This window comes from Cricetulus griseus, chromosome 2, assembly GCF_003668045.3.
Source record: "Cricetulus griseus strain 17A/GY chromosome 2, alternate assembly CriGri-PICRH-1.0, whole genome shotgun sequence".
NCBI lineage: Eukaryota > Metazoa > Chordata > Mammalia > Rodentia > Cricetidae > Cricetulus > Cricetulus griseus.
Genome location: NC_048595.1, coordinates 138,823,745 through 138,846,027, shown reverse-complemented (window position 1 = coordinate 138,846,027; position 22,283 = coordinate 138,823,745). Strand labels below are relative to the sequence as shown.

General features: G+C 44.5%; 1 protein-coding gene across 1 annotated transcript in view; it reads right to left on the bottom strand.

The window, feature by feature from the left end:
* Positions 1 to 19,779, bottom strand: part of Tpd52 (tumor protein D52) — an 84,430-nt gene extending 64,651 nt beyond the window's left edge. Inside the window, exon 1 of the mRNA XM_035439993.1 lies at positions 19,473 to 19,779. Coding sequence (XP_035295884.1) covers positions 19,473 to 19,491 — 19 coding nt within the window. The 5' untranslated portion in view covers positions 19,492 to 19,779. The remainder of the gene's footprint in view (positions 1 to 19,472) is intronic.
* Between the last annotated feature and the right edge of the window lie 2,504 nt (positions 19,780 to 22,283).

Below are 22,283 nucleotides of genomic sequence, written 5' to 3'. Positions count from 1 at the left end.
AATAGGAGATTCATGATACTTATTATTTGCTCAAGGCCACAGAGGCAGCCTATTAGTTTTCCTACCTATGCTATATATTATGGTCTAAAGCAAGGTGTAAAACTGAGTGATTTTTTAAAAGAACCATTAATTTCCAGCAAGGTGTGGTACCACCTTCCTGTAATCCCAGCATTTGGCAGGCATTGTCAAGAGAACTGGGAGCTTCAGTGCAGCCTGGGCAACACAGCAAGACCCTTGTCTCCAAAAATAAAAAACAAGACAGATTTAAAATGATCCACTTCTAAAATATCTCCATGGGCGCGTGCGCGCGCGCATGCGCGCGCGCCCGTGTGTGTGTGTGTGTGTGTGTGTGTGTGTGTGTGTGAGTGTGTGTGTGTGTGTGTGTGTGTGTGTGTGTGTGAGTGTGTGTGTGTGTGGTGTGTGTGTGTGTGTGTGTGTGTGTGTGTGTGTGTGTAATGTGAATGGGTTTAAGTGTGTGTAGTTGCCAAGTATACAGGCACACCATGTGCAGGCCTGAGGTTGACCTTTCATGACTTTCTTAATCTCTGTTTACTAAGGCAAGGCCCCTCACTGAATCTGGACCTCGCCAATTACTGCTAGTGTAGACACACTGCTCACACTACAGGGAACTCCCTCCCCATCTCCCAGTGCTGGGATTACAGGAGACTATCACGTCAGCCTGGCTTCTACATAGGTACTGAGGATCTGAACTTCACTGTTCATGACTGTGCAGCAAACACTTTATCCACTGAGCCATCTCCCAGAACGATACATACTGAGTCAACTCTCAGACTTGAGTCAGTCTCCTTCAAACTCACTGTGCAGCCAAAGATAACTGTGCACATCTGTTGCTCCTGTTGCATATGCCACTGGGCCAGGTTTATATGGTGCCAGGGACCACACTCAGGTCCTCATGCACCTTAGGAAAGCACCCTACATTCCCCAGCCCTGAAGTATTTTAAAATGAGAGCCTAACTTAGCTAACACAGAAGTGCACGGCATTACCACTGACACAGCAGGCAAGACGTTTTCTTTGTGTTGTTGTTGCAGTTTTGGTTTGGTTGTTAGTGTTTCAAGACAGGGTTTCTCTTCGTAGCCCTGGCTGTCCTGGAACTCACTCCGTAGACCAGGCTGGCCTCGAACTCACAAAGATCCACCTGCTCTTGTGCCACAAGCCTTTAATCCCAGCAGGCAAGAATTTTAAAAACCCATTTCTAGAACAACCAAGATTATCCTTCACTTTCTGATAAAGAACAAGCAGAAGTTCTGCCCAACAAGAGCTCTTCAGATTTCACTGGGGAGAAGCTGTGTGTCATTCAACTTTCTGGGCCTTGATTCTTCACTATACACAGAAAATATATATAATTCTTTTTTAACCTGAAAGCAAACACAGGTCTTATCCCTCACTATTCAATCAACTCATTGCTTCCTTTATCTAGGCCAGATTTTTGGCTGAATCCATTTAAGAAGTTTATGTTCTTTTCCCAGAGAATCGGCAAAGAGCAATGTAATTATAGCTTCCTATAACGTGAATAAAAAAATTGTAAAAGATCCACCACTGTGTGGCAGGAATAACTGTAGTAAAAAGATTATACTTTGTCTCCAAAGACTAGATTTAAAACTTTGGGGAAAAAAAAAAACCCAGGAATGCCAAACAAAAATGCTGGAAATCTTTGTTTTAGATCCAGTCCCTGTACTAGACCCCAACAGATAAGATAGAACCAAAATGGAGTCACTGGCCCTAGTCAAACTGGGCCATAAAACCAGGGGCCTTCCTTTGTTCCACCTTACAAGCCACACTGTTTCCACAGTGCCCACTGGAAGGCTTTACTTATCACTTCGTTTATCTGAAATCAAAATCAATTAGAGCCATATGTTTGCTGGTTACTTTGCCTTCTGGAAGGTGTAAGGCACACCAAAAGATTACTGTGCAATGTATTCATTCCTACACGAGTTAAGCGGCAAAACAAAAGCAGGACACCAGAAGTGACAACCTTCGCCTCGGTGCTTCAGCAGAGGCCCATGCATCACCAGGCAAGTGGATTTCTATATAAACAAGATCTCTGTATCTCTCTGTTACTTCAAAGCAGGATACTGTCACGCTGGGGTTTGGAGGCACCTTCTGAAATGTAGTTTGAAAAAAGAACAAACTTGCTTTATATTCCATGTCACCTGACACAAACCAGGGCATATCTTCATATCTTGGAAGACATGACAGATTGTCATTTGAGGAGTTACTTCCATCAAATTTGCCTACAGGAAAGTCTGTGGGGCATTTTCTTGATTGATTGATGATGAATGTGAGAGGGTTCAACCCACTGTGGGCAGTGCCATCCCTGGGCAGGTGGTTTTGAGTGGTATAAAGAAGCAGGCTGAGCAAGCCAGTAAGCAGCACCCCTCCCTGGCCTCTACTTCACTTCCTGCCTCCTGGTTTCTGCCTTGACTTCTCTCCAGAAAAGACATGACATGGAAATATAAAATGAAATAAACTGCCAGGTGTGGTGGCGTACATCTTTAATCCCAACACTCAGTAGGCAGACGCTGAGGCGGATATCTGTGAGTTTGAGGCCAGCCTGGTCTACATAGTTTCAGGACAGCCCAGACAATGTAGAAACCCTACCTCAAAAAATAAATATATAAGTAACAAACAACAACAACAAAAAAAGAAACCCTTTCTTCCCCAAGTTTGCTTTTGGTCAGTGTTTTACCACATCAATAGAAACCCTGACTAGGTCTCTTTCCCTTGTGGGTCTGTATCTCAGAAGCAGCTGGGTCCTTCCCTTCTTATGTGACAGGAGGGGCTAGCAAGACCCGCCTCTAACGTGACTAACAGGGGCCTGTAGGAGTGAGACCCGCCCCTAATGTAACTGACAGGGTCACGTGAGCAGAAGCAAAGCCCAGAAGCAGGCGTAGGACAGGTATATGAGGCTGTGATAGAATAGCCTTCCTCCTCAACACCCATCCTTCAAAAGAACACTCACTACACTGAAGACCCTAAACTGAGACTCCAGCTCCAGCCCTGGAGGCGTCTTATAAGAAAAAAGGCAAGCACAAGCAGGCCCTGGGCTCCCTTTGAACACAGGAAACCTGATATCTTGAAGGGCTGCCAAAGAAAGCAGCCTGTGTCTCAGGAAAAGGCCTGTGATTAAGAACTTGAACATTGACCTGACAGGGTGTGTGCAGGGGAGGGAGAGGAATGTAGTGAATAAAGAAAATGACTTTTAGTAGAATGTGCTTCAACTTCTGTTAGCATATTTGTCCCGTGATGTACATGGATGGCCAAACCTAGAATGGCTCCTGGGCACTAACAAATAAGTGTAGTAGAAAAGTGTTTAAGTATACTGAGGTGTCAATAAGTAACTTAATGTTACGGTTTGAATTTGAAATGTCTCCCGCCAGCTTGATCCCCAGCACTGATGTAAAAAGCTGGGCTTGGTGGTACATACCCACAATTCCATCCCTGGGGAGGTGACAGCAGGCAGATCGTGAGACCTGCTGGCCAGCCAGCCTAGCCTGTTTGGTGAGCTCTAGGCCAGTGAAAGGCATCTCAAAATACAAAGTGGACAGTGCTGAAGCAACAAAACCTTAGGTCGTCCTCTGGCCTCCACATGTACACATACACACCTGCATTCATACTTATGTGCTGGTCCACACAGGAGCACACATATACATAATTTTTTGTTTGTTTGTTTATGGTTTTTCGAGACAGTTTCTCTGTAGCTTTGGAGCCTATCCGGGAACTTGCTCTGTAGACAAGGCTGGCCTTGAACTCACAGAGATCCACCTGCCTCTGCCTCCCAAGTGCCGGGATTAAAGACGTGAGCCACCACCGCCTGGCCACAATTGTTTTAAAGTAAACCAATTCCATTTTGGCAAAACTCATTTAGACTAAGGGCTCCTACGCTGGTAGCAGATGATAAGATACTGCAGATTTATTGTGATGTTAGAGAGTCCCTTATGCCAGTTAAACTTTGAACTCACCAGTAAACAGGAAAAGACCACACGGCAGGCAGCAGTTAGACTTTGAAAGCACTTGATAAAAGTTAGCATCCTCAGCAACTAAATGCCCTCTGTTCCACACAGTACTGACCGAAAAGAATCAAAAACTTCAAATTTACCCAAGCTCCAAAGTCCCAAGCTGTCCCCTCTGTCTACAGTCTCCTAGTCACTGCCAACCACTGGCCAACAATGCACAGAACTCCATCACTTTGAAGGCTTAGCGATATTGGTCTTATTCTGACCACAGTATCAGGGTATGAGGCAGTAGTGTGAATGGGAAAATGAACACCTTGAAACATTAAAAACAAATATATACTGTTACTGCCAAATGGAAAAGGGCCTGGGGGCCAGTGGAGGGAACAACAAGATAGACTGTGAAACAGGACAGCCTTGGCCTCTCCTGCCCTCTAGGCCAGAAAAGGTTGTAAGAGCTGGGGTTAATAGCAGGTAGCATCCATGGTAGATGTGTGACATCCTAGGAGGGACCAAATTCCAGTCATAACTGGACTGACTCACAACTCTTGCAATCCCATTAGGAAAGATAAATCTAAACTTTCTTATATAACTTCTAATCAGTTTTTTATTCGTTTTGGGTTTTTTAAAATCATGATACCCTTAAGTCAGAAAGAAAAATGACGTCATACTCCCTTATTTCTCTATTGGCCCAGAGCATGGTAGCTTTTAAATTCCTAACTAAGAGTTTGAAATGTTTCTTCTATATTTAGAAGCATCACATGTGTATATATATGCAAATAAATTGGCCTTGAATTAGCAAGGAAATTAATAATAAATAAGCAACGTGAACAAAATAAGTTTCTGGGGAAATTCTTATTATTCCTGAAAAAAAAAAGTAATATTTCATATAAGGCATATTATTAAATAAATGCATGAAATCGTTTTTACAAGTGGAGAAGGTTTGAAAGAGAAGAGGGAAAATGTAGAAATGGCAGGAAAGGGGAAGCTGGGAGAAGCCTGCAAAAGACACACACTGAGAGTAGCAGGGTCATGTGACCAGGGTTGTGAGAGAATACAGTTGTCTAGAAATTTTCAGAAGCTGAATTTGGCTGTCTGTCCATCTCAAATCCTTCATCTACAGTAAGCTTTCAAGGAGATGATAACCCAAAGCTGCTAAACCCAGAGAAATCTGCCAGGCTGTCTTCACTCTGAATGGACATGTTCAATTTTATTGAACCCCTGAAGCAATGGGCAGGCCAATTCATTTAAGGCCATCGGGGCATGGAGGCTTCCCAGTGAGCTAAATGACCTGAAGAAAGGAGCTGACCAACTCCCAAGTCAGGAAGCTGAATGAAGAAAGTTTCTGAGCGAGACTAACAAATCTAGACTTGGCACAACCGGTCCCATCACGTGCACACAAGTTCTTGCAGCTTCAGCCTCAACCACTGGCTGAGTCTGCAAAGGCACCGCATCTCCAATTTTGCTCAAATGCCACCACCAGGTTAAATTGCTTCTCTGGCGACAAGACCACCCAGGGGATGGATAATACTTCCCGGGGACCAATGTTTAATAAGTGCCTCTCCTCTGCAACGCTCTCACACATAAAAATGAATTACTGCTTATAGACTTGGCTGCCTGAAGGTCAAACTCTATAATATCACCATGAAAATGCACTTTGCATGAAAAGCCATCTTAACTAAAATCCAGGCATCTACTGGATAGCAAATCCCCTCTGCCTCTGTTTTCTACTCATTTCACAAACTCTTGCAAAGGCCAAACTTCTCATCCTCTCCACTTTGCCAGTTAAAAACCGCACTCAATGCAGGACAGCAAGGCACTATCACTTAATGCAAAAGTTCTGTTCAAACACCCCTGGACTCTTCCAAAAAGATCATTCCCCTACCCCCATTTCCACAGACTCAGCTATATCTTCCCTCCCAACTCTCCTCAGCCTCATCCCCAATATCCTGGGAATCTCTCCTCACTGTCTACCACAAGTACTCATCATTGAGGCGAGTCTCTACTTGTCCACCTCGCCCTACCTGCGTCTCCACAGATTTCGGAAGCCTACTTATTTCTTAACTCACACCTGGAAGGGTCACAGCCCCGACCTGCTTCTCTCTTTTACTTTAGTTTCTCCATGGTCTTCAGACAAAGTTCAGGTGCCCTGAACATTGACATTCTTTGGCCCACCTTTGTCTTAGGAATGTCTTACCTCTGAACACATTAACACAATGTCACTCAAAGATGAGGCAGTCTTAAAAAGACATGTACGCTCATTGACACGTTTCCCATCCAAAGATAAAGTCTGCCTTCTCACTCCTTGAGCCCAGGTTGGACTTGGTGACACAGTTCTAACTACTGAAATGAGGTAAAAATAACACTGTATGACTTACAAAGCAAGACTATAAAAAGCCACATATAGCTGTGCCTGCCCCTCCCAGGACTCCTTCTGGGAAGCCCTGCATAAGCATGTTAGACATCTAGGCACCCAAGGGCCACATGTGAGAGACATGGCCGACAGGTATCCAAGGAACCCATCTGAGAGGTAGGGCTCTAGAGAACCCCTCCTCAGTGTCTCTTCTCACAAGGATGAACACGGCTGAGAGCAGCAGGCCTGTGGCCACCCTGTTAGTGCTTCAGGTATGTGTGAGGGTGAGTTGGCTACACAGCCCTGGCAATGGGAACAGACCTCAAACATGAACTGCTCTCAATAAATTCATTATGTCCTTCCTGATGTCTAGTCCTTTGTGGATAGTCTACGTCCTATGACATGCTTTCTCTTCTTTTTCCTCAGATTCCCACCTCAGTCTCTAGACACCTGATTAATTCTTCCATAGGAACCCAACACACCTGTGCTCCACAGCCTCTTAACTCTGGCCTGGAACACAGAGTCACACCCTATCTGGTTTTCATACCTTCTACTCAAAGGCCAAGTGACAAATGACATTTCTATTTCTTTTTGTTGTTGTTGTTTGTTTTGTTTTGTTATTCAAGACAGGGTTACTCTGTGTAACAGTCCTGGATGTTCTGGAACATGCTTTATAGACCACCTGTTCTAGAACTCACAGAGATTTACCTGCCTCTCCCGAGTGCTGTGATTAAAAGTGTGTGTGACCACCACCCAACAAATCTTTTTTTTAATTTAGTTTTATTTTATGTGCATTGATGTTTTGCCTGCATGGATGTCTGTGTGAGGGTGTCAGATCTTGGAGTTAGGGACAGTTGTGAGCTGCCTTGTGGATGCTAGAAAAGCAGTCAGTGCTCCTAACCACTGAACCATCTCTCCAGTCCCAAGTGACATTTCTTAACCCCAATTCCTTAACCCCAATACACCCTAGTATCACCTTTACCTCCAGGCACAGGTCATTTCTGAGGCTTCCAAATACCCTCTTTGTGTTCTGAGTCTTCATTACAAATTTTCTTCCTCCCTTCCTTCTCTCTCTCACCACTTAACTCCTACCATACTTGGTCCTCATCAGCTCAAACCATTCAAGAGTGGCTTCAAAGACACTGACTTCTCACAGCTCTTGACTAAAGCCCAAAATGGAGGTGGCAGCCTGCTTAAAGCCCAGTGAAAGCTGTTATTTCTGGCTCACTGATTGGTTCTGCTCTATCTTCATGAGGTAGACAGAGAGATAATCTGCTGGGGAGGTGCCTCAGACTGTCAAGTACTTAAGTGCAAGCATAAGGGCCTGAGTTCAATATTCAGAACCCATGGGTTTTAGGTTGTTGTCATTGTTGTAAAAGGAAAAAATAGTCAAGGTGGCTTGTGTTTGTAATCCCAGCTAGGGAGGCAGAGACAGGCAGATCACTAGGGCTCACTGGCAGGCAGCCAGCCTATTCTATTTGGAGAATTCACACCAATTAGAGACCCTGTCTCAAAAAAACAAGGTAGAGTATGGCACCTGATAAACACCTGAAGAACACATTGAAGGTTGGTTTCTAGCCACCACATACATATACATACACACACAAACACACACACACACACACACACACACACAGAGAGAGAGAGAGAGAGAGAGAGAGAGAGAGAGAAGAGAGAGACAGAGAGAGAGAGAGAGAGAGAGGCATTAACCCTACTCATGAGTTCATCCTTCATGACTAAATTACCTCCCCAAGTCCTCACCTCCAAATACCACCACACTGGACCAAAAACCTATGGATGGAGAGTATACAAACATCCAGTCCTCTGTAGCCTTTGAGTCTGAGTTCAGAGGCTGTCCGCTTTGAGTTCTCTTCTGTGAACCAGACCCACAGTTGCTGGCTTCCTCCCTGGAACGGTTGGATGACTTTTCACATCATCTGCTTCCCTTGTCGGTTAGTCCACACTGCCCCTACGCATTGAGGTGGTCACCCTATAGAAGCACCCCCAAATAAATGTCATTTGATCTGCACTGGGCTCCACTGAGTTCAAGTTATCCAGATTCATCTAACTTTCAGCTTCAGTACCAGTAACACCTGTAGCTACATAGATATTCACTTCATTTCCACAAATCCTTGGGGCATTATCAATGTCAGAGAGGTGAGCTGATTTACCCAATGTCACAGAACCAGAAAAGGTCACGTGAAATCTGGAATCCAGATGTGATTTCATACCCAGCATGCTTTGCCCTCAACATTTACAATTAGCTATGAAGCAAGAGGACAAACAGACAGACATACAGGCCACCATTTCTTAGTGCTATCTATTTTCTACACTCTACAATAGCTATGCTACTGCCCTTGAAGGGAAAAGTGACACTGAGTGACTTCTAGATGATGCTAAGTCTAGACAATGACATGTACATCTTAGCCTGACACCAGATAGATCTGTCAGTACCAAGCACTGTGCTCTGAAGAATTCATTTTATTTATTTATTTATTTATTTTATGTATATAGGTGTTTTGACTGCAAGTATACTGTATGCGGGAATCAGATCCTCTGGAACAGAAGTTACAGACAGCTGTAAGCTGTCATGTGGGTGATGGGAATTGAACCCAGGTCATCTGGAAGAGCAGCAGGTGCTCTTAACCCATGAGCCATCTCACCAGCCCCAAGAAGTCATTTTATTTATATGTTATTTTTTATGTTTTTGGTTTTTTGAGATAGGGTTTCTCTGTGTAGCTATGGAGCCTGTCCTGGAACTCACTCTGTAGACCAGGCTGGCTTTGAACTCAGAGAGATCCACCTGCCTTTGTCTCTGGAGTACTAAGACTAAAGACATGTACCACCACCACCCAGTGTATTGGGGGCAGAGGGGAAAAGGGGAGGTGGGGGGTGAGGTCACTAGCACCTGCTTTCAGGGCTTGTCACAAAAAAAAGGAACCTGGAACATTTAGAATGAAGCCTGGTCCAGAACACTCCAAAAATGTCGTCACACTAAAAGGACTCCAGAAAACCTAAGCAACTGGGATCAGGCATGACACTGTATTCCTTTGTCCCTTCAGATTTCAATTTTGTTTTAATTAACTGTGAGGAAAACATTTCTAAAAAGTGTGCTGTGTCCTGCTCAGCAATCATAAAAAAAAAAAAAAAACTGGCTTTGTACCCAATATCATTTTCTTAGAAACAATAGGTTTGATTGGGGTAATGGTTTTGTACTGCTCTTTATACCCAGCAGAGGAAATCTGGGAAAGCTGTGGCCACTGGGACTATGCCCCATAAGCAAATGAAAAAGGCAGTAGTGCTGAGAGACTCAAGAGAAAGCAACAAGCAGAACTCTTAGGAATGACTGACACTCCTATGGACATCACACTTGTGTTCCGATGCTACTTGTGGGCTTGTCTTCCATGGTCTTAGAAACTAAAGAACAACCATGCTCTGATCCCAGCACTTGGGAGAGTGAGCCTGAGGACTGCTGTAGGTTCTAGACCAGCCTGGGCTACAGAGTGAGTTCCCAGCCATCCTGGGTATATACGCAGACCCTGTCTCAAAACAACAGACAAAACCCCCAGATATAAGCACTTCATAAGTTTCAAATACCCTTAAATATGGTTTGTTGTTATAATTGCTCTGTATAATTAATGTATTTATAAATTAAACACGATCATAACAATGTACAAAGTGCTAGCTAAAGGTCTGGGCATGGACTAGGTGGATGGTGTGGTGGTTTGAAAGAAAATGGCCCCCATATGCTCACAGGGAGTGGCACTTAGGAGGTGTGGCCTTGTTGGAGTAGGTGTGGCTTTGTTGAAGGAAGTTTGTCACTGGGGGCGGGCTTTGAGGTCTCAGAAGCTCAAGCCAGGTTTAGTGACTCACAGTTACTTCCTGCTGCCTATGGATCCAGATGTAGAACTCTCAGCTACCTCTCCAGCACCATGTCTTCCTGCATGCCACACTCCTGCCATGATGATATTGGACTAATCTCTAAAACTGTAAACCAGCCCCAATTAAATGTTTCTCCTTTATAAGAGTTTCCATGGTCATGGTGTCCCTTCACCTTTAATCCCAGCACTGGAAAGGAATATAAGGCAGGAGGAGACAGAAGCTGAGAGCATCGGTGGAGACAGATGCAGTCTGAGGACAGGATCGTCCTTTCGGTCTGAGCTTTGCCAGAAGTGAGAGCTCTCTTAGTGGCTGGCTGCTTTGCTTCTCTGATCTTCAGCTTTAACCCCAATATCTGTCTCTGGGTTTTTATTACTAATACCAATTAGAATTCGTGTTGTTACACCCCTGCTGAATAAAAACTTAACCAGCACCATCTGCTTTATGTACACATGACATTTTTACAAACAGACTGCAGAAGGAAAGGGCCCGTCTCTTGTATTTACAAAGCACATTTGCTGTGGTTTATAGAAAGCTAGAAGCATATTTGAACATATATTCCTGTCTCCTGGCTGAGCCAGTTTCTCTCCCTGATTCTTAGCTTTTACTGTCTACTCGAGTCCGACTCCATTCACAGTAGTGCTCTCTCGAGTCAGCACGTATGTGATGTGGCCTGTGCTTATGGACTGCCTCCTGCAAACACCCACACTGAGTATGGCTAACTGTTCCGGGGCATCTTATTTCTAGCTCAGGATCAACTCTAGCAGGCTGGATAAACCACTTTCTTTCCTTTTCCCACCCTACTGACTAAGCCATACTTTCCATACTCATCTACACTGGCTCCACAACCTGAGGATGCAACGGGGACACATAAGCCATTTGAGTTCTTAGTCCAAAACTTTTTATATATCCAGTTTTTAAAACTGAATTATCTGCAACATGAAGCGATGTTTGTGAGCTAAGGTATCTAAATGAATAGCTGAACCCACTGTGTTAATACTGATTATTAAAACATTTAAAGTCAGAAGACAGACAGACTCCAAGAAAGAAGTACCAAAGGTCACTCAGAGACATACAATATGCCTAAAATGTCACCTAAAGGCATTTACATTAATACTATATTTTGTTAGTTAAGTTGGCAACTTCTCTTACAGCATTATTTACAACAAAAATGGAATACAACCCATGAACAGCAAAGACATCAATGCCAGCATACCAATGATAGTGTCACCAGCAATTTCTGGGAGTCCCTTCATGTTCACTACATAACACCAAGGATATCAGAGTCATCTCTTGGAGTTCTTAATCTCGGCAATAGAAGAATTTAAGACAGTTCTTTTACTGGAGCTTCAAAGAAAACTTGCCCAGGGCAGACAAGCTGTCAATCTCAGCAGCAGCCATGAAGGAAGACAAAGCAAAGCAAGAGAGAAAGCCATGGTGTCTTGGTTAAGCCATCACAGAGGTCAGCCACATTGGCAGAGGAGCAACCACACGACAGAGAAGGGAGCATTAAAGAAAGAGCGAAAAGGCCCAAAGTAACATAAAAACTAAATATATATTTAGGTTCTAACCAGTGCTCCAAAGAAAGAGGGAGAAGAGAAGAGAAGGGCAAGTTTGCCTTTCTCTGCTGGGACTCTGGCAGGGACCTAAGGGAGCAATGGATGGGACCAGGGACAACAGCAGAAAAGCCTGGAATTGGGGAAGCAGATCACCTCATTCAGGGGTAAATTACTCCTCCTACCTCTTTAGATAGCTTAAGGTGAAACTACCTTGGTGAGGAATGGTCCCTTGGCCAGGAGCTAGACCAACCCAACTGGATTAACTCTTAAAGGAGGAGACAATGGTACATAGCCACCTAAAGGAGGATTCCATTCCTACCTATACCACTAGAACCGTGAAGACGTAAAAAAAAAAAATCATTTTTTTCAAAACTGTGGTTTCTCATGATCAAATAGCATTCAAAACAAATTATACACATTTTATGATTCTGACAAACATTCAAGGTATTCAATTAGAAAAAAAAAAATAGACTAAGCTGTGTATGCTACGGCACACCTGTAATCCTAGTACTTTCCTGAGCTGCATAGTAAGACAAACAGAAAAAGAGATGGGGAGAGGAAGGGGGAGGAAGGGAGAAAGGGAGGGAGGAAAAAAGCAAGTAAAGAGAATGAGGAGAAAGCAAACCAGTTTCTACAGTTCAGAAAAAAGAATAAACGGTCAGCATTTCTGTTCAATTCACTGGGCAGGTTAACAGTAACATTCATTTGGAAATAAAATCTGGCAAGAATAGTAAGGGAAAATCTGACAGCAAAGGAAACAAAGTGAAACGGGGAGGGAGGTGTGGCTCTCATAGCCTGTGTGCATCTTGTGAAGTTAGTCGCTGTCAGTGAACATGCAAACCAAAGAGGAAAACAAGACAAAGGTTTAGTGTCTGACAACAGCAGTGTTTGGACTGGATTGGGGAAACCCACTGGACAAGCACTGGTGTTGGGTGGCTGGGCAGCCAACTGGGGGGAGGGGTTGAGGTGCTGAAATTCTAACCTCACGTCTCCGATTAAACTATACTCCAGATGGATGGAAGATTTAAATGTAAAAAATAAAACCATCAAACCATAAAGTCCAAGTGAAGAAGGCATTTCTAGGAATGATTCATAAGCTAGAAGCTATAAATGAAAAGGATCATTGCTTAGTATTTCTGCTTGGGAAAAAAAAAAAGAAAAAAAAATCAGCATGAAGTCCAACAAGGGCCTGCAAACTAGAAAAAGCAAACACCACCTCATACCATGGACAGAAGGCCACAACTCACAAAACAAGGCAGGAAAACGCAAAGAACACAACAGAAAAACTGGCATGATTATAGCTGAACGTTTTGCAGAAAATGAAATGTTAAACACATTCAAAGAACTGGATACACTTCCTATCACAAAAGGACATCAGCCAGGTGTGGTTCCTGTCTGAGGTTGAAGCAGCAGGCTTACCACAAATGAGGCCAATTGCTAAGACTTTGTCTCCAAATGAAGACGGGGGAGATGATGGAGAAGGAGAAGAAAAGGGCTGGGGATAAAGACAGGGTGGCGGTGAGGAAAAAGGAGGGGAGAAGAGGAGAAGGTGAGTCATCGTTCTTTTGTGAGATAATTAAAGCTGAAAATGTGCAAGAATACCCTGGCCACACTATGTGGGGAAGCAGCCATTCACACGTGTCAGTGCAATAACTGGTACCATTTCCATGGAGTAGGGCTTGGCACAATCAAGAGTGAACAGTCATACCCTTCTAAGACTTCTTCCTATAGGCATGATGCACACACATGTAGTTGCTTCAGTTTGCTCCAGTAGGCAAATCCCAGCTCAGGACAAAGCATGCCAAAGCAGGCTACCTCTGGCTGTCTCAGTTACCGTTCTACTGCTGTGAACAGACACCATAGCCAAGGCAGCTTATAAGGAAAGCATTAGGGGCTTGATTACAGTTTCAGACGGTTAGTCCATTATCATCATGGTGGTGAACAGGGACGCAGGTGGCAGGCATGGTGTGGGAACAGTAGATCCTGATCCACAAGCAAGATCAAGAGCCAAGAGAGGGGGAAAGGGAGAGAAAGGAAGAAAGAAAGGGGGAGGTGAGGGAGAGAGAGATTGGGTACAGCATGGACCTTTGAAACCTCAAAGCCCACTCCAGTGCTATACCTCTTCCAAAAAGGCCACACCTCCTCCAAAAATGCCACACCTCCTCCAAAAGGCCACACCTCCTAACCCACCCACCCACGCCAAACAGTATAGGGACTAAGGGACTAGGTATTCAATATATGAGCCTACGGGAGCGAATCTCATTCGAAACAACTTATTGTTTTGAGCTAAATAAACTGAGCAGCAGTAGGTGCAAGAGGGCATTCTGGCCCCATCTCATCCTTCTGAAATAAGATGATGCTCCCATGAAAGATGTCCTCTCGATACCAATGCAAAGAAACAGATGCAAAGGGAAGTCTAAATGCTAACAATGCCCTTGTTACTTCCCAGCCATATCACATGCCTTTAACCCCAGCACTCATGAAACAAATGCAGGAGGATCTCCTTGAGTTCAAGGACATTCTGGTAATTCTGGCAATTGCCAATCCTGGCAATTCTTCTATACACAACATTTAAATGTCTATCAAGGAGAGACAAGTTAAATATTGACTATCTTAGACATAAAATAGTATATCAATAAGCATGCATGTCCACATGGCCTTAAAAATAAAAATATGGCCAGGCTTGGTGGTATTTGGGAGGCACAGGCAAGAGGATCAGGAGTTTAAGGTCAGCCTAGGGCTGGAAGAGACTTCTTTCCAAAAAAGACAAATAGCTAAGGAAATGGCTTCGTAGGCAAATGCTTGTTCTGCATGAGGACCTGAATTCAAAACCTACTGGGTAGCAGTGACATAGGCCCTCAATCCCAGCACTAAGAAGCAGAGGCAGGAAGATCACTGATGTGGTCTACAGAGCAAGTTCCAGATAGCCAGGCTACATGGAGAAACCTTGTCTCAAAAAACAAAACCAAACAAACAACAACAACAACAAATACAGCACCCATGTAAAAAGCAAGGTCACTACCAATGCCTGTGACCTCAACACTGGGGACAGAGACAGGCAAATTCCAGGAGCTCACCAGCCTGGCTAAAAAGTTGAGCTTCGGGCTCTAAAGAAGTAAGATAGAGATAAAAACACCTGTCTTTTCTGGCCTCTGAACACACACACATACAACAAACAATAAAGCTGCTGGGTACATGGCTCACTGTCAGAGCCCTTACCTGGGTTCAATTCCCAAACCTGAGTTCATCCAGCAGCCCCAGCAAAAGAAAAACAAACCTGGGTTCGATTCCCAAACCTGAGTTCATCCAGCAGCCCCAGCAAAAGAAAAACAAAGAGTTTTGCTTTCTTTTTCTTCCTCCATGTTTCTAATTTTTCTAAAAATAAGCATTTTAGTACCAAAAAATATATTTTTAGATCTTAACATTCTTTTCAGTTTTCATTAACAACTTAAGTACCCTGAGTCAACAGGCACAGTGACACCTATGACCCTAGCTCACAGACAGAAAGACTGCAAGTTCAAGGCCAGCCTGAGCTACCTAACAGGACCCTGTCTAGATGGATCAACCATTCAACCAACAAATCCTTTAATCTCTTTTTTAAATTAAAAAAGTAAAGCTTGAGGGGGACCTTGGTGGATTCCATGACAGGCGAGAGTGACCAAGGCAGAGGGACAAACATGCCAGGCAGACAGAGCTTAAGTGAGAAGTTTTATTAGAAAGGGGAGGGAGGGGAAAGGAAAGAGAAGAGAGTTAAAGAGACACTGAGACAGAGACAGAGAGACGAGACAGAAGATAAGAGGGAGATAGGAAAAGTCCTCTCTGCCCCACGGGAACAGCAGGAAAGAGAAGAGTCTGAAAGAGATCGTAGGTGAGCAGGGGTCTTTCTTTTAAAGGGGTTCTTTCCACCTGCGTGCACAGTACACAATCACGGAACCCTGGGCTGACCAGGGTACTGCCTGAGCGCACTAAGCCAGGTGATGGGGCAGGCCAGCATAATGCCTGAGTCCTTACAATCTGTACAGCTGGTAGTCCGCCAGTTTAAATAAAGTTTGGGGGAGTCTCAAAAGAGAGATTTTACAACAGTCAACAATGAAAGCAGCGAATTAACCCCAAGAGGGTATAAAATGAGCTTAGCCTGCAGCAACCCGCTCTTGGAAGGGATTGGGGGGGGGGCGGTTGCTTTGTTCTTTGCTTTGTTCTGCTTTGAACTATGAGTGTGTAATATCTTTTTTTTATTACACACATAGATTATTCTGTTTAGAGAATCTGTTAAGAGACCACAGCCACTCCTACTACTCAGCTTTTCCTCTTGGGACCAGGCAGGCTGTCACACACAAAAAAATAACAATAACAAAAGCAGGCAGTGGAGGAAAACTAACAAAGATATCCATGCACACCATATGGGAATGGAGGGTGCTGAACAACAACCTGGGCAGGTCACCCCCAGTGTCACGTGAGCAGACCGTTTGGGTTACCCATTCTTCTCTACACCCGCTTTACTTTTAACTAAATGACATCCCAGACTTAGGCTATCTCTAAGGCTAAATGGTTAAATAATGACAATACATCAGTCCATTGTTCTTTCCCTACTGCCTCTTCTCTCCTCAGGTTCCTGGCCCTGGAAACTGGTCCTCTTTCTCTTCAAAATACTGTTTTGTTGATACTAACACCATGCTCCGGAGATGGGTTACCACTGCTGCTGTACTACAGTGCTGAGGTTCTTACTGACATAGTGCTGGCATATAAATATTTATTCAGCCCCATAAAAGGAGACAGGAGGGCTTTGTTTTCACACAAGGCATGCTCCAGTTAGCAAGTGGCACAGTGGTGCAAAGTAGGAAACACCATACACATTAAGTTTCCTGTGCCCAGCTTAATGCCTAGCTAGGAACGCTGGAAAGGCAGTATGCAACTAAAGGTCTTTTTGAGATCTCTTGCAACAGAAGGAAAGCATGGCACCCAAAGTCTAAAGAGAAAGTAGAAGAATAGTAGAACCCACATACTACAAAGTGTCAATGAACATGATAGAAATGTGTTTGTTAGCTTATACGTCTGTTAAGAAAACCAGTAGTGTAAGCCAGGAGTTGGTGGTGCACGCCTTTAGTACCAGCACATGGGAGGCAGAGGCAAAGGCAGGCGGCTTTCTGTGAATTCAAGGGCCAGCCTTGGTCTACAGAGTGAGTTCCAGGACAAGCTCCAAAGCTACACAGAGAAACCCTGTCTCAAAAAACAAATAAAAACAGGAAAAAAAAAAAAAAGATAGATTTGGGGCACCAACATCATACAAGGAAACTTAAGACCTTTTCAAGAGAATTCATGTAAGACCTGAAAGGGCCATTTAACTTTGCAGCTAAACTTCTGTTGCTGATGTTCTAAAGGACAAATGTTAAGAAAACTCCAAGCATATAAAATGTAAATCCAGCTGCTGCTACTGCTGGTGGTGACACATGCCTTTATTCCCAGCACTCAGGAGGCAGAGGCAGGTGGATCTCTGTGAGTTCAAGGCCAGCCTGGTCTTCGAGTGAATTCCAGGACAGCCAGGGCAACACAGAGAAACCCTGTCAAAAAAAAAAAAAAAAAAAAAAAAAGAAAGAAAGAAAAGAAAAAAAAAACAAAAAAATAAAGTAAATCCTAACAGTTTCTGATCTAGATTGAAATAATTTTTGGGAAAAAGACCTCCCAATTAAGGACACAATCACAGCTTGCTACCCTCCATCCCAGCCAGCACAGTTTGCTAGTGAAAATCGGATTTAAAACTGCACATCTCACTCCCAGCCCTTCACAAGAAGCCAGAAGTCCCACCACAGACTCCTTAGATGCAGACCCACTCGCACTACCAGTTCAAATGCGCTTTACAGGTAAAGTCCTCTGCCCCACCCAACACAGCCTTATCACAGAGAAAAGGAAGTAGGAAAGAAAAAGAAAAAAGAAGCAAGAAGTCAAAAAAGGAACTAGAGAGAGCGAGGTTGGCAGCTGGAAGCAGCCACACAGGCACTTTCCAACTTAGGCATCAACAAGCCTAAGTACCAACATCCTCTGGAGTCTGGTTGATGAGACAGGTAGGCAGCCTGTCCTAAAAGTATAAGGAAATCCCAGCAAGAATAAATGTAAATCCAGCTGCCCTTCCCAAGGATCTGGGGATACCATACTCTCCAAGAGGACAGGCTGCCCAACTGAAAACTATGATAGCATGACAAGTGAATATCTCACACACAGGAAACACCTGAACATTGTAAAGACTCACTTTAAAGTCCTAGCATTAGGAACTTTAAAGAGCACGCCCTATGAAACCACACAGAGTACATTAGCCTGGAATGCTGCAGTGGCACCAGGGGCTGAGACAGCTGCTGTGAGAAACCATAGTCCATTACAACAGTCACCCAGACACCTAAGCCAAAGAGCACCATAGCACACTTGAAAGTAACAAGCTGTTACCTAAAAACATCAGTATGGTAAACATGGCAATGCAAAAACAGATTCATACACAAACACATATGTACCCAGACAGTCTTCAGGAAAAGTCATATGAAACAATGCCGGTTTATAAAGGTATCCCAGGGTTTTCTAATACAAACTTTCTAACTCACTGACCTACAAAGGACAAGCTACCTTGTTAACTCAGCTAATCATACAGGCTCAAAGAGGGAACACAAATCTAGACAGTATGTGTGCATGTGTATAGGTACATGAGTAACAAGCTTATGAACATATACCATATTGTACATAGGTTTATAAGCATACACAAAATGAGTAGTGAAATTAAAAGAAAGGTTGGGTTATTAGGTCTAAAAATTCTCACAAATTAATCCTAAGTAAAATACAGTAAGGTAAAATATGGCTTTATTTACATTTTTAAAAACTCATGCTTGAAACTCATATCAAAGGCAAACACCAGCGGCAAATAAGCAAAAAAGGAAGTGTTCTACCGGGGCATACAACAGGAATGATTCCTAACCCCTCCTTCCTAAACGTTGGCTATTTTTTTTAGCATTTGTATATCCTCTCACCCATACCAGTTTCATTGCAGAGCTCTTCAGTGTAGGCAAGATTTCAATTGAAAACTATAACCTACTCTGGCCACATCTCCATTATGATTCTATTCCGGTCAATTTCACTTGAGTTGCTGTCTTATGAAGAAAAAAAAGGAGACCGACCCATGGTGCATGAAACCAAGGGTTCCATGCTATGCGATCCACCTAGCTAGTAACTAAGACCCAGACCATGAACGCTCCCTTCCCCCAATCAAACCCACAGGCAGCACTACAGTTTGAGGACTCATAGTGTGACGAATATCTACATCCAAACACTGTGGCCATGGGCTCAAGGGCCACCTAGAATGCTAACTCGCAGGCAGGAAGTCTTCCTCAAGTCATGGTCCCATCTGAACGCCATCACTTCCAGGATCTGGCGGTGACCCTGAGGCCAGCGCGCTGCGTGAGTGATCCCCTGCGCTCATCCTAGCACCTCCGCGGGCTCTCGCTCCTCTTCTCCTCCCCGGCACACCCGCGACACTCGCAAGCGATCGCGCACACTAGCTCGAGCACGCCGGAGCACACTAGCTCACACTCACGCTCCAGCAACGCGGCCCCTTTGCCCGCTCCACGCTCGTGAGTAGCTCCCAAGCTCGGCCACCGAAGCGTGTCGGGTCGGGGTCGCCCAGACTCCACTCCGAGGCTCTGCGCGGTCGCCGGGAGCCTGCCACCGCCTACCTTCCTCGCCGCGGTCCATGTCTGTGCCACCTCGCTCCCGGCGCTCCGCCCGCAGCGCTCCTCCGCGCCGCTCCGCGCTCCGCCCGCGGCCGCCCGCGCAGTCCCCACCCCGGGCGTTGGCACCGCCCTCCCGGGATCCGGTCCCGGGCGTCACCGACCACCTGACCGCGACCTGTGCGCTCCGCCACGTCGACGCGGGCGGCGGCGCTGGCCGGGAGTGCAGGAGGTCGGAAAAGGCCGGGGAGGGGCTGGGAAGAGAAGGGGACTCCGCCGAGGCTGTGCGAGCAGCTGCGAGCCGAGCCGGCGTTTGCACTTCGCCCGCAAGTTTGCGAAGCTGAAAGTTTCCTCCCAGGCTTCTGGCCTCGCGACTGCCCCTGTCTCCGCCCTTGTGCACCTGCTCGAGCGGAAAATACTGTTTGCAAGTCATTTGGGTGACTTAAATTAGTGTTCTTGAGCCATAGCCAATCATACTTGACTAATAATAAATTATTATTTTTGAAGTGATGTTTATACATATACATATATACATTAAGGTAAATTTGGCAAGGAAGGAAATTATATACTATGAAAAACAATTTGAACTGTATGTGTCTGGGAGTGCAGATTAGTGTTAAAAGTGTAGGCGTAGCATGTGCGAAGATGGTACATTTGAGACCAGCATGGACTATATAACAAAATGCAAGACCCTGTCTCAAATTTTTAAAAGAATGTATGCCTTATCACTCATCCCTAGAAGAGTTTACATACTCATTCACGTGTGTAATTTTTCTTGCTTCCCTTCCTGCTTGGGAACCCCGTGTCGCGCAGCTGAAATACTGCCCAGCGAAGCCCTTGTAGTAGGAGATAGCTCCCCAGGCATGAGTAAGGTTTGCTAGTTGGGGATTTGTGTCTCAACTTGACACAAGCTAGAGTCATCAGAAAGGAAGGAGCCTCCGCTGAGGAAATGCTTCCTTGAGATCCAGCTGTAAGCATTTTTTCATTCAGTGATCAAGGAGGTAGGTCGCAGTCCATGGTGGGTGGCATCATCTCTGGGCTGCTGGTCCTGGGTTCTATAAGAAAGCAAGCCAGTAACCAGCTCCCCTTTAATGGCCTCTGCATTGCTCCTGCCACTGAGATCCTGCCCTGTTTGAGTTCCTGTCCTGACGTCCTTCAGTGTTGAACAGCAATGCTGAAGTGTAAGCCAAATAAACTCTTTCTTCCCCATCTTGCTTTTTGGTCATGGTGTTTCACAGCAATAGAAACCCTAACTAAGACAGGCTCAAAAAAAAAAAAAACTATTTAGAAAGAGAGAGACAGAGAGAGAGAGAGAGAGAGAGAGAGAGAGAGAGAGAGACAGACAGACAGACAGACGACAGAGACAGAGAGACAGAGAGACAGAGAGACAGAGAGACAGAGAGACAGAGAGAGAGAGATTGATTCTTGGCTGCATGTAAAAGAAAAACAGAAATTTCAGTATTAGGGAAACAGAAGAAGGGACACAGGAGCTGACTGGAGCCAGTCTGGACTACATAGGGCTACCATGTCTCAGAGAGGGGGTGTGGTGTCTGTTATTTTCCCCTGTACCTAGAGGAACAATGGACATGGTGCAAATACAAGGATGTAGGTACTTCTATAAACTAAGCCATTGCTGAAATTTCTACCAAAAAAAAACAGATTTTTTCCAAAATATTAACAAACAAACATAAGAATTTAAGAGAATAGAAAAGAAGTTAAAGACTGCAGGTATGGATGGCTCACTTTCACAGGGCGGGTTTTAGCATGCACAGGATCCTAGGTTTGTTCCCTGGCCCTGTCATCGAAAAATAAATAAAAATAAACAGTATGCAAGTGAAAATTTGAAAATCTGAAAGCCATCAGAAATCAGACAAAATATAGAGACACCTGGATGCATTCTGCAGTGACAACCCTGTAGTTTGGGGCAAGGGTCTTAGGGTTTCTATTGCTATGAAGAGACACCATGACCACAGCAACTCTTATAAAGGGAAACATTTAATAGGGGCCGGCTTGCAGTTCAGAGGTTTAGTCCATTGTCATCATGATGGGAAGCATGGCAGCACGCAGGAAGACATGGTCCTGGAGACGGAGCTAAGAGTTCTACATGATTTATAGGTAGCAGAAGTGAACTGCCACACTAGGTGTGGCTTAGCATCTGAGACCCCCAAAACCCTTGGCTAGCCACCATTTCCTCCAACACCTACTCCAACAAGGCCCCACCTCCTAATAGTGATGCTCCCTGTGAGCCTATAAAGGCCATTTTTATTCAAATTACCACGGTTACCAATAGAGGCCCTGGCTTTCTCTGTTCCCTTTTTATACCTGCATTAGACCCTCAGCTGCCTCTTGACCACACTTCCAGCCCAGAGTGACCATCAAAAACCTTATCCTGAAAATGAGGCCAAAAGCCCTGACAATATATACAGGCCTTCCAAGGCAGGGGATTTAAGAGATGCATTCCTGTGGAGGGGTCTATAGAGAAGGAACAAGTATGAATAGGGGCATCTGTTTGGTAATAAGGCCTTCCCCCAAAGAGACATCAGCAGTCATTTTCTAAAGCTAGGGCCCAGTGCTGTGTCCTCCCAGTAGCCTAAACCTAGAGTTTCCAGATAAAGGGCATCAATTTCAACTTGAATTTCAAGTAAATAATAAGTTTGTTTGTTCATTGGTTTAAGTGTTAGTGTATCAGCTACAGTATTTGTGATATGTTTTACTGAAAATATTTGTTCATTATTCACCCATCATTTTTAGGCATCCTATATTTTTATTTGCTGAGTGTGACAACCCTAGGGCAGTTCTGACTTGCTGACTGGTCAA